General features: G+C 37.2%; 1 protein-coding gene across 2 annotated transcripts in view; it reads left to right on the top strand.

Moving 5' to 3' along the window:
- Positions 1-225: 225 nt before the first annotated feature.
- The window catches only part of LOC110030599 (pathogenesis-related homeodomain protein), a 74,747-nt gene continuing 62,042 nt past the window's right edge, over positions 226-12,930 (top strand). Inside the window, exons 1-4 of one of the 2 annotated variants that reach the window (XM_020733380.1) lie at positions 226-517; positions 6,723-7,231; positions 8,502-8,667; positions 8,754-8,871. In XM_020733380.1, coding sequence (XP_020589039.1) covers positions 6,750-7,231; positions 8,502-8,667; positions 8,754-8,871 — 766 coding nt within the window. In that variant the 5' untranslated portion in view covers positions 226-517; positions 6,723-6,749. Of the gene's footprint in view, positions 518-6,722; positions 7,232-7,251; positions 7,425-8,501; positions 8,668-8,753; positions 8,872-12,930 lie in introns of those variants that run through there. The other variant, XM_020733381.1, reaches the window with a different exon arrangement.

Genomic DNA, 12,930 nt, shown 5'->3' with positions numbered 1-12,930 from the left:
ATCATTTGTTGTTATGAGCTATGCGACGTGATAATTCACTTAACACAAGGAAATCATCACAAATAGCTCAATTAAATGCAATATCAAAAGATGCAACTTTTATTGCTCAATAAGTGGGCTACAAAGTACATAAAACTTTGAACAACCAATCTCTCAAGTAAAATATATGACACATAGAAAAATTCTTAGGCATAATATTTCTTCAATTATCGCTATGATCGGGGGGCATAGAGTGAGGCCGGTCATCATTAAAAAGCAATGAAGGGCTGCCTCGGAAGTGAGAAGAGGTAGGTGTATGTCCAACATGCAACTTCCAAACAAAATATGTCGGACCTGAGGGCATGCAAATAAAAATGTTACTCGATTCTCCCGTCGAGCATCTGCCAATCGTCAGATTCGCCCGGAGTCTGAGCAAATAGACGAAAGCGGAAAACAAAGCGGAGGAATACAGAATCAAGAAAGGCGTTTTAGAATCAGAAGCAAAGCTTCTTGAGTGATTAGGAACTTTTATACAAAGGTATCCCCAATCTCTTAACCAAATTGAGTCGTTTGCGCTTTGTTTAGTTTCAGAACATCTTCCAAAATTTCTCATATTTTGGCCATTACTGCGGTACCTTTGACCGTGCCTTTTCTCAGCGGAGCTGAAGTGTTATGCTGATGGTTAGCTTGGCGAGATGCTGATGGTTAACATTTTCTGATGCAAATACTGAAATGCCGTGCATTTATGGCTTGATTTTGAGCGGTTTCAATCATGTAACAAATAGTATCTTTATCATTTAGGATTCTGACTGGAAGCAATCCTTGGGATTTTTCCATCTTGATTTGCTTGAATCTTCAATGTTTTTCAATCTTTAACGAAAATATTTTGCCGATTCAATTTTTGTTCCACTTGAGCTTTTTGCTTTATGAAATTGGTACGGGCACCCAAACTTCCTGGGAAGCATTCCTTCTTTGATGAAGTTTATTTGAATGATATATTCCATGCATATGCTTAATTCGTCAATTCCTTCGGGTTGTAGAAAATGCAAGTAATAGGAATTACTGTATTTGTAGACCTCTGAAAATTTGTTGCGATGCAGCATGCTTGATTATGTTTAATTTAATGTTTTGTTTATATGCTATGAACAAGAAACATTTATTGTAGAACAATAGGAGGAATCAAACAGAGAATGCTAGAATTGAATAATTATAGGATTGAGACAAATTTTAATCAACATACATTGATAATGAAATGCTTTAAATAAAAATAGAGAAGAGAGAAAATGACAGGACATATTTTCTGTTACATGAGACTAGGTAGCTTAATATGCATGGTTAAGATTAAGTGATGCTGTTGACATCCTATAGTGTGAATTTGCTTGCTGGTAGACTTGGGGTGTGCTGTAGCTGTTGGTTCATTATTATTGCCCCTCAAACTGGCAAGTCGTGAACAAAGTGTCAGCTTGTTCCTAAGAACAGTGAATTGAGGAGTTGTAAGTGTTTTGTTGAGAATTTCAGCCACTTATCCTGAACGTTGATGTAGCGAACCTGTTTATCTTTGGTTTGAATATATTCTCTCACCATGTGATGGTCGATCTCGATATATTTGGTTTTGGCATGAAATACGGGGTTATTAGCAATAACCATTAGGGGTGAGCATTCGGTTGGTTTTAATGGTTCGGTTCTTAAATTGGACAAACTAACCACAACCGAAATCTAAAATCCAAAGTATCGAACCAAACATTTTGGTTTATGTAATATTAATCACTAGAAATGTAATATTAACCACTTAAAACCAAACCAGTCAAATCGAAGTTTAATTCGATTTAAATGGTTCGGTTTTACATAAACCAAAATATAGTTTAAAAGTATAAGAATATGATGATAACGAGAGAAAATTATGATTACTTAGTGATGATTATGTAATATTAATCACTAGAAAGGTTACTTCTAAACATTTCAAAGAAGATTTACCTAGAAAATTTGGTTTTCTGCTCGTTCGTTTAAATAAGAAGGAAAACTGAACCGTAAATCAAAAACCGAACTTTAACATGTGTAAAACCATGACCAATTTTTTTTGTAAACCGAACCAAATCAACCGAATTGACTTGTTTCGGTTTGGTTTTTCGGTTTAAACCACATAAGGCACACCATAATAACTGTGCCCGAGGTGTTGTCACAACAAAGCATGGTTAGATGCATAATAAGAACTTGGATGTTCTGGAGAAGTTGGTGAAGCCAGATGTTATTTGTTGCGACTGAGGTTAGAGCTTGGTATTTTGTTTCTGTGGATAGATGAGCTACAAAAGGTTGCTTATTGACTTGCCAGAAGATGAGAGTGTTTCTAAAAATGAGCAATAATTGGTGATTGATAGATGATCAATTGAGTTGGCAACCAATTAAGGTCTGATCATGTGTGTAGGATGAGGGTGTTGCATGTATTGATAGAGATGGTTTACAATAAAGGAAATGTCGGGTCTGCTGATAGTTAGGCGTTAAAGCAATCCTACAAAGTGGCTATAGTAAGTAGGGTCATCAAAAGTTTGATCTAAGTTAGGGGGTTTACTGAAGGATGAAGGTAGATGATTGGAGATTGGCTTACAACTGTCAACTTAGATGTTATGGAGGAGGTTGAAAGCATCGTGTTTCTTGTTAAGGAAGAGATTTGTGGAGTTGTATGGTTAGAAAGTGGGATACTGTGCTAAGAAGCTTCATAGAGTAAGTATGGTTATGATTGGAGAGTTTATTGCATGTGAGTAGAATTTGTAAACGTAAATGAGTACGTAGATTTGAATATTGTCGTGATGATTAGTAAATGGAAGGTGTCTGCTTGGCTAAACTGGAATCCAAGTTGCAACAAATGGCTGAAGAATGTTGTGTACTATTGCCTTGGTGCTTATTTAAGCGTATTGTTAACCTTTTTAAGTTGGTAGACATGATTTGGATATTGGTAGTCTTTGTGGCTTGGGGTTTGTTTCATGTAGACTGTTTCTTATAGAGTGCCATGAAGGAAGGCGTCAGATACATCTAACCGTAGGATTGACCATTAGAGAGCGAGAGAGCAATGGTAAGGAAAATGCGAATTTTGGGCGATTTGGTTACTGGTTTGAAAGTTTCGTGATAGTCTATTCCATATTCTTGTTGATGACCTTGAGCTACAAGTCAAGCTATAAAGTGCGCGATGGGCCCATCGACATTGTGTTGATGTAATAGGTCTATTTGCTGCCAAGAATTGTATGGTTGAGGCGAGGTGGGATGAGTTGCCACGTGCCTTGGGTTTGTAGCTTTTGAAATCCTTGGGCCATGGCTTGTCTCCAATGGCATAGTTTGGCTGCTTGATTGTAGTTGGTGAGTTCTATTTCAAGTTGAGAATGATGAAGCGGGTTAAGTATTTGTTTTGGTGGGAGAAAACTTGTTTTGGATCCGGTGATCATGGGACAGTGAGGAAGATTGGCTGAATGTGGAGAATTGGTTGAGTGCGGAGCTGAATTTGATTGTATTGGCTGCTGATGTTCTGGGGAAGGAGCTGAATTATGTGATGGAGAGGTTGGATTGGCTATATTAGCTCTATTGGTAGTGAGGCAGGTAAAGTTATATTAGTTGTGATGGTGGTTGGTATAAGTGTGACGAGATTATAGCTGGTTGGAGTTGAAGATGATGTAGTATGATGTGCTTGATTTTTGTATGGGAAGGTATGTTCATAAAAAAACGAAAAAGGCAGAATAGAATGACTTTGTCGTTTTGTGGATGAAAACATTTCCATCCTTTGGTGTTGAGATGAGTAGCCTGTGAAGGCGCAGGGGATGGAACAGGGATCTAGCTCTGTGCATTGAGATGGTGGGAGCCATGGAAACCGGGCACATCCATAGAGTTTCAGGTAATAGTAGTTGGGTGGGGTTATTGTTTAGGAAAAAGTAGGCAGATTTGGAATTGGTTATGGTAGATAGTAACCGTTTAATTTTGTAAATTACTATAAGTAAGGTACTAGCCCATTGGAATTGAGCTAGATTGGCTTTTGTAAGAGTGCACAAATGGTCTTGAGTATCTAGCGGTATTTGTGTTTTGTGTAAGGACATGTAATCTGAAGTATGATAGCTTTTTTGTTTAGAAAGTTGAGGAGTTGATGATTATTATATTCGCCACCACCATCTATTCGTAGGCTTTTAATGCAAGAATCATATTGAATTTCAACCCTATGTTTGAAGTTAACGAAATGGGCAGTGGTTTCAGTTTTACTCATCATTGGATAAACCCATGAAAAGTATGGCAAGTCATCCACAAATATAACATTGTAGAGATAAACTTGTAGAGAAGGTGTGAGCGACAGTCCCCGAACATCATAGAGTATTAATCCAGTGGTTTTTATGAGTGATTACATGAGGGAGAGAAAGGTAGACGATGAATTTTAGTAGCTTCACATGTGTTGCACAGAAAAGGTACTTGGGATATATAAATGCTTGTTATGTTTCGAGAGTGTTGCTGTAGACTGAGAATTGGGGCGACCAAAGATGTCTATGCTAGAGATCAACAGCTGTTGTAGTGTGGATGAGCAGTGTATGGTGTAGAAATAGGGTAGAACTTATTACGGTAGAGTCCTTGAAGGATTATCTTGTTTGCGCTTAAGTTTTTTATTTGTTTGCCGTTCAAGTTAAAAGAGATAGTGAAATTGTTGCTAACTGCAAGCTGAGAGCAGGAGCCAAGATTGCGTGATAAATGAGAGGAGTGTAGTAGGGGAGATAGTTAAGACTTATGGTTTGGAGTTGTTGCCATTGACTATGCAGACTATATCAGTGCCGGAGTATGGTTATTTGCATTGTGAAGTTTGTTCAGATTGGAGGTGAGATGAGTGTAAGCTTTTGTGTCAGGATATCAATCGTTGGTATGAGATACGAGTGATACAAAGGGAGCTTTAGTGTTGGATTGAGCTGTAGGTATTTAATCGGGATTGAGGTGCCACCATTAAATGATGGCAGTGTGTCCTCTGTTGCTGCATATTTGACAAAATGATTGAGGAGAGGGATTTATTGACTTTGGTTTGTGGCATAGAATTGCATAGAATTGTTGTGAGGTTGTTCTGCCTTCCTGCAGTTCGATTGCTTCCTTGGCTATGAGTTGTATATAGTGCTGTGGTAGTATCTGGATTTGAAGGTTTCTTCGCAAGTTGCGTGGATATTTGTATTTCTTCACTGCATATAAGTGAGTAAAGGTCATTGAGGCTGATAGGCATTACTTTGGTGCAATTTGCAATTTTAAAGCTTGATATGCAGGAGGTAGACCATTGAGGATGTACGGGATAATATCTTTGGTGTCTATTGTGATGTTGTGAACGAGCATTTTGATTTTTGTGAGGTATTGAGTCATAGTTTGATTGTTCATAGTGATATTTCATTTTTAAGATGACCCTTGAGCAGTCTTTATGATTATAGACGACATACAGTGACTCCCTAGATTTTTGAACACAACTCGAGATTAAGGATGTAAGGTTAGGATATTGGTGTTCATTGTGGATAGCTGGGCAACGCCAAGCTTTTGGTTGATTAGCATCCACGCTCAGTAGAAGAGATTGGGAGTGAGTTGTCATGTTGAATCAGCTGTCAGTTCGACTGGGCGATAGTAATGCCATCAACAAATCCTTTTAAGTTATTTGTTCTGGAAATTTTGGGGATTTGAGATTTCCATATGGGGTTGTTGTCATTTGTGAGGGATGTATGAGCTACATTTTTGATATTTGATACGTGGAATTTGAGTGATGCAGGTATGACAGTCATGAATTTGAAGGGAGGCTAGATTGCTTGGAAGAGAGGACGGATCTGTATGCTCCATTTGGTTTGAACAGATTTCTGTGGCCTGATGGCAGCTGCTCTGATACCATGCAGACAATATGCGGAATCAAAACAGTGAATGCTGGACTTGAATAAAGCACAAGGAATAGGATGATAGAAGGTATACGATTGAAACCATTTTTTATTAACATATACTGATTACAGTTTTTAAAATAGAAAAAGAGGAGTGAAAAGGAAAAGACACCTATCTTTTCTGTTACATGAGATCAGGTAGCTTAATATGCAAGGTTAAGATGATGTGAGGCTCTTGACATCCTGCAGTGAGGATTACTGACTTGGTGTTAGCTGTAGCGCCTGGTTTATTATTATTTGTAACCGGCTGATACAGGCTTTCTCTGGGGGTCCATTCAATTGTGTAATTGCAAGTGTTGTGATGTCATATTAAGTTAAGGTGAATGATCGATCTTAGGAAATTCCCAAAAGTCTCTTAAGGCAATTCTCTAGTGGAGCTCAAATTCATCCGGGCAATTGGCTTATTCATTTACATTCTGCATTCGGGAAGACCACCTTCCTGCTCTCTCCAATTTTGGTGGTTGATCTCCAATTATTTTGAAGTATTTCTCCCCATTAAATTGTAATATATTGCCTTCTCTGATTACATGGGAGAAATACATGCATCTCGAAAATTGGGAGGATGGCTTTGGGCTGGACATATTAACATTTGGCCTACACTTATGGTTTAATTGTTTTTCCTAATAGGGATAGAGATGATAAATAAGATATACAGATAAAGAGACCTGGTAGCGATTGTAGCTTGAAAAGAACAATGAACTGCATTTAAATTTTTGATGATTTAGGTGATCCTTGATTTATTTTCAGAATTTTTTTTATTTCATGTAACTAGGCTGAGTTTATTGTTGAGCGTTAGTCTTTTTGTTGCTTATTTTTTTCAATTTTCAGATTCATGAATACTTCTATTATTCTAAAATGCGAGTTCCTGAAAAGAAGTTGATTGGATACAAGTCCAGAGAATATTTTTCCAATGAGGAAAACTCTAAAACCGTTTCCATGCCAAGGAACCCCAATGGTATTAAAATTGTCCACAACAAACGGTGCTATTTGACACCAGCGTACCGGAAGAAAAGGGCATGCAAAAGGAAGAATAATGTAAATGGCAAGTCAATTGAAACACTGAAGAAGAAGTTCGACCGCAATATTGGTAAGTGTATTAGTTCCCTCAAACTGACAGGAAGAAAAAGCTGTTTTTCCGTGGGAAAGAACTCAAAAAATTTGGCTAAAAGTTCTGAAAAGAATTCTGTTAGAAGGAGAAGGCTTAAAAGAAGGAAGAAGAATATTGTGCAGGATGAAGTTTCTCGTATGCAAAGAAGAGCAAGATACCTTCTGATTAAGATGAAACTGGAGCAGAATCTTATCGATGCTTATTCTGCGGATGGATGGAAAGGACAGAGGTATTTCCAGACTTTCTTAAACACAGGATTTCTATAGTACGATTGAAAGAACCATTCAAAATAAAGGAGAGAATCGATAAAAGAAACAATGATATCTTCTTGACGTCTTGTTTGAACTTGCTTGGCCGTGCATGCCAATTCCTGCCTTAAAGCCTTTTCAATAACTTTTCAATTGGCGGCTTAAACCATAATGGTACAACCCTTCTAACTTTTAGAAAATTTATTATGCTATTAATTTGACCGTTTTTTTTGACAATTTTCATCTACGTTAATCATTCTTTTTCAAAAATTCCTGAAAAATGTTGCATTTTAATTCAGTATAATGCTATAGTTTTATAAAAAGTTATTATTGATAGGTTTCCTTCTCTTCAAAGCACTTCAATCCGTTATGCCTGCTAGCTCTGTAACATCTACATTTGTTCTCTTTAAATGTTATCATGCAATCTTTGCAGCATTCTTCTTTTTCCTTGTTTTTCTAGAGCTTGTTGACTTTATTCCTGATACAAGAACATACACCTTATGTCTAGTGGGGGAACCTAAACTCAAGGAGAGGGGTGGTGAAATCAATAATCAAGAGGTGTCGAGTATTTAAGTTTAAATTTTCGTCTTTTTAAACTCTTAAAAACTATTAAAAACATGATTCTTAAATTAAAATTTTAATTAATACTAAATTATTATTATGTATTTAAGTTTATGAATCAAATTTTTTAGTGTATTATATGATATTAATGATTTTAGTAAAAATCTAAGGGCGGCGAGTGCCTCCTCAAGCACCCCCTAATTCCTTTATTGGTTATGCCTCTAAAGGTGTTTGTTCGGTACCAATCAATTCCATGTAATTCTTAGGATTTGTTCTTTATTTTCAGATTATATAGTGGGTTTTAGAATTGAGTGGAAACTAAAATTTTTTTATTTTGTAAGGATGCTCTACTCAAGTATGCAGTAACTTTGTTTTCTTATTTTTAAATTTAATTCTATACCAAGAAAATTATTCATAATTTTGGAGGTTTGTCAAAAATATTTGTAGTCATTACGTAAGATGAGCTATTTGATTCAAGGGATCTTGAAAATAAACTAATCTTGAAGTATTCAACTCCAATGATGGTGTAATTAAGTTTTTATTTTATTTTCCCTTATTCACAGTGATATTGTGTTTTTGTCAGGATGTAAAATGGTTAAGAACAAGTTAAACTATTTTTTGCATTAATTGTCATGCTCTGCCTAATACTGTTCTTTGATAAAATATATCTCATAAAAAATGTCTTTTCAGTCGTGAAAAAATTAAGCCTGAAAAGGAGCTGCAGAGAGCACAGAGACAAATATTGAAATTTAAACTTGGTATCCGGGATTCAATCCATCAGTTGGATTTGCTTGGCTCCGAAGGAAGAATTGAAGACTCTGTTATGCATCCAGATGGATCTGTTTTTCATGAACATGTATGCATGACATTGACTTTTGCTTCTTGATTAGATAATTGCTTTCTTTGAAAAGTTTCAGTAACATCACAGTATTTTCCCCTTAGATCTTCTGTGCAAAATGCAAATCACCAGAAGCCTTTCATGATAACGACATAATTCTTTGTGATGGGAATTGCAACTGTGGCTTCCATCAGAAATGCCTAGAGCCTCCATTAGAGAAAAGTATGTGGCAGTTGCCTGTTTTTTTTTTGGGAAAATCATTCACTATAATGCCAGCTTCCCTTTCAAAATGCTATATGTAAACTTCTTAAATAAGCTTTATGCTTCATTATATCATTTCCCTTTTCTTTACTCGCCTAATTCTGTGTGTCTACTTTACTTCTCATGATAAACAGTACAAACAACCAAATCTTTTCACTGTCTCGGTATGCAAGAATCTCAGTTGCTACAAAATAAGAGAAATATGTGGAAGGATAAATGCTCTCAGGCAGAATGCATGGTGCACATAGCATACTGTTTTTATCCAAATCTTCAATGAATTGGTGTATGCTTCGTATTTTCAAGCGGTTTGTTGCTGAAAATCACAGCGTTTCCAGTTATAGAAAATGTTGAAGTAGTTTATGAAATAGATGTATTTATTTTGAGAGGAGGACCAATTTGTATGCTCGTAAAAAGTCATGAACTAATTTATAAGGTGATCTATTACATGGCTATTTAACTAATCAGTTTTGCGGATTTTAATGCATGAATATTGGATAATTTTTATCTTTGAGAACAACTTTTGAGTTTTAATGCATGCAAGAAGAAGTGCTGTGATTTGTAATGAAAAGGGATACAACAACAACAGCAAGTCTTTATTAACGAAGTGGGGCTGGCTATATGAATCCTTTTTCTCGATTGTGTCCTATTTAGTGTCATAATTTCATTTAATTCTTAATAAATTAATATAATTTTTTATACAACATGTCAGAGTGCTTTTTTTGTCTATCTCAACATTTTTTAACATAAGTCAAATCTATAACATTTACTCTCCTAATTGAGTCATCAGATGGTCGATGATTAATGTGACCAAACCATTTAACAAGAGTCTCTCTAATAATGTATGTCATTGGAGCTATACCAACTCTCCATGGATATATTTGTTTCGCCTTTTATCTCTAAGTGTAAAGCCACTCATCCAGCTGAGCATTCTCATGACGCGGGGGCTATGGAGGACTGGCTTGGAGAGTTCGGTCCAACTTTGCTGGACAGGCCGGTTTTTAAGAGAGAGAGAGGGGGGGGGGACCCTACACCCCTCCCTTTCTTTCCTAATACATCCTATTATAAGTTTTTACCAATTCTAAATTCTGATTTATTTTACTCATCCTTGCCTAATCTAAAATTATATTAGTTAATTCATCCATGCCTAATCTAAAATTATATTAGTATATTCATCACTTCCTGAATCTGATTTCTTATTATTTTTATTCTTCTTTCTTATTTTAAAAATTACCTAAAATAAGTCCTAGTCCTCATTATAAATAGCGGGTTTAAGAGTTTTCTTTAGTTTTTGCTGTTTTTGCTTTTAGATTTCCTATATAGAGATCTTTTCTTTTTTGTAAGGCTGTATCCAAGGAAGTGGTGATGCTCCAACTGTATCATACTCTGAGGTGGTGTTGTATCTTCCTTTTTACGCTTACCTAACCCTTCTCCTACCCCTCCGTCGCCGGCCTCCCCTTCAAGCCAACACCCAACCGCCCTTCCCCAACAGTATGGCTTTGTTGTCCAGCTTCTCAAACTTCCTCCCAGCACCCAGTTGATCCTTCCCAACAGCATAACCTTGCTGTCTAGCTTCCCGGACTTCCTCCCACCACCCAACCAGCCCTTCCCCGAGGCATAACCTGCTGTCCAGCTTCCCAGACTTCCTCCCAGCACTCAATTGGAGCCCTTCCCTGCGGCATAACCTGCTTTCCAGCTCCCCGGACGTCACCCCAGCCTTCAACCACCCTCTCTCTATAGTCCAACATTGCTGTCCCCCTCCTCAGCCTTCATCCTAGCCCCGGACACCGCTGTTCTGCAGCAAAACCTGCTGCCCAACCCTCCACCATTGCTGTCCATGCAGTTCTGCACCTTCCCCTTGTTGCAACTAGCATTCCATTGCTGGCAGCACCCTGCCAACCATCCCGACCCACCTGGCCGATCTCCACCGCTCTTTGAATAAACCTTAGAGGTGTTTGCTTGTGTTGTTCATGTTTTGTGTTGTGCTGTGATCCTCTCTCTACATCAATAAAAAATTGCTATGTGTGTTTCTGCTATTTGTCTAACTAGTTTTGGTATCATCTCATCTTCACAACATTTAACTTAGTTTTATGCTTCCCTTTATAGGCCAACATTTTACACCATAAAGCATTGCAGGTCTCACCACCATCTTATAAATTTTTTTTACGTCCATGTCGTATTTTCTATCACACAATAGACCCAATCCATCACTCCACTTCAGCCATCCAGCTTGAATTCTATTAATAAAATCTCCATCTATATCACCATCACTTTGAACAATAAACCTGAGATATCTAAAACATTCACTCCTTTTAGTGACTTGATCACCCATGTTTACAACCCTACCATTAAATTAGCTACTCCTAAAATTACATTCCATATATTCAGTTTTTGATCAAGTTTTTCCCGACTTTTTTTTAGTCTTATTAACAAAAAGGATATTATCAGCGAAAAACATAAACCAATGTACAACCTCCTGTAAATGTCTAGTAAGAACATCTATAACTAAAGGAAAAAGATATGCGCTTTAAGCCGATCCATGATGTAATCCAACTGAAATTGAAAAATATTTTGTCAACCCTCCTTTTGCTCGAACACAAGTAACAATTCTAGTGTGCATATCTCTAATGACTTGAGTAAAAGTCGTATTAAAACCTTTCTTTTCTAGAACTCTCCAAAGTACGTTTCCTGGAACCTTATCGTAAGTTTTTTCTAAATCAACAAATTGTATATAGATCCTCTTTTTTATCTCTATACTTCTCCATCAAACCTCCCAGTAAAAGTAAAGCTTTCATAGTAGATTTGGCCGATAAATCTAAACTGATTTTGAGAATTATGTATATCATGTCTTAACCTATGTTTGAGATTCAACTCAAGCATTATCCTGTAATTTGAGTTGTGTTTGACTGTGTTTTGTTTCTTATTCTTGCTTTGAATTTGCTTTTCATGTGCTTAGAGTCGTTGGTTGCTATGTTAGAGCATGTTTAGGTTCTTGACCTGAGATAGGTGAATGTATATGTGGATTGGAGGAGAGAGAACCCTTCTTTTTGGGAGTTGGGATTGCCGTGCCTATGCTGGGCAGATAGAGAGCACGGCATCTTTGCGCCACAACTGAGCGTACTGAGCTACCCAACCTAGTGGGGCGCACTCGTGCCGCAACCAGAACGCACTCTACCGCACAGAGCGTCTGACAAGCCCGCGATTTAACCTTGTGCACTCATATTGGCCTGCTTAAAAATGCATATTTTCCTTCTCTCCCTCATTTCGATTCACGATTTTTTCCCTAGCACACCTACGCCACAATTTGCTGCTCACCCAGGTGTCGGGAGTAGAGGAGAGGAAGGAGAAATTGGCTGGAGGAGGAAAGGGATACGGGTTCTATTGCAGATTTGAGGTGGGATCTCTTCTTTCACCATTTCACCAGATGTTTAAGCTTTTTTTCCTATTCTTCTTCTTCTCCCCTGTTCATTTTCTTCCCCCCTATTCCTTTTTTCTAACACTTTTGTTTGAGCGTCATTAGTCTCATTTGACATTCGTGACACCAAGAACAAAGGGTAGGAAAGATACCTCATTCAATAACAGAAAGTTCTTGAGACTGGATTAGGATTCTGTGTAGTGGTTGTGGGTTTTGCTAACTTGTATAGGATGTTATGGATTTTTATGTGATCCCTTGCAATGGATGGTTATTTGTGTTTAAGATTATATTGCGCACTCCTTAGATCTTCCTGTGAATTGACACATCTAAGATTGTTTTGTTTTCTTTGTTATGATGCTTTTTATGTTATTTGGTGTTTTGTTGGACTTTGATTATGCGTATTTGAATTTGATGCTATAGTGTGAATTGGATTGAGGTTGGTACTTATAATTATATTGTGCACTTCGTGATGTTTCTATGCTTTACCTATTTCTTCTTGTGATGTGTTTTGCAGTGGTATGCTTCACGTGTAATGTTTTACAAGCACTTTAGATGTTATCTTTGCTGTAATGTTTGATTCTCCGTTGTTACATGGTCTACTCTTTCTC

The sequence above is a fragment of the Phalaenopsis equestris genome, unplaced genomic scaffold, assembly GCF_001263595.1.
Source record: "Phalaenopsis equestris unplaced genomic scaffold, ASM126359v1 Scaffold000741, whole genome shotgun sequence".
NCBI classification, from domain to species: domain Eukaryota; kingdom Viridiplantae; phylum Streptophyta; class Magnoliopsida; order Asparagales; family Orchidaceae; genus Phalaenopsis; species Phalaenopsis equestris.
The sequence above is the reverse complement of the archived record's forward strand: the minus strand, read 5'-3'. Positions and strand labels throughout refer to the sequence as shown.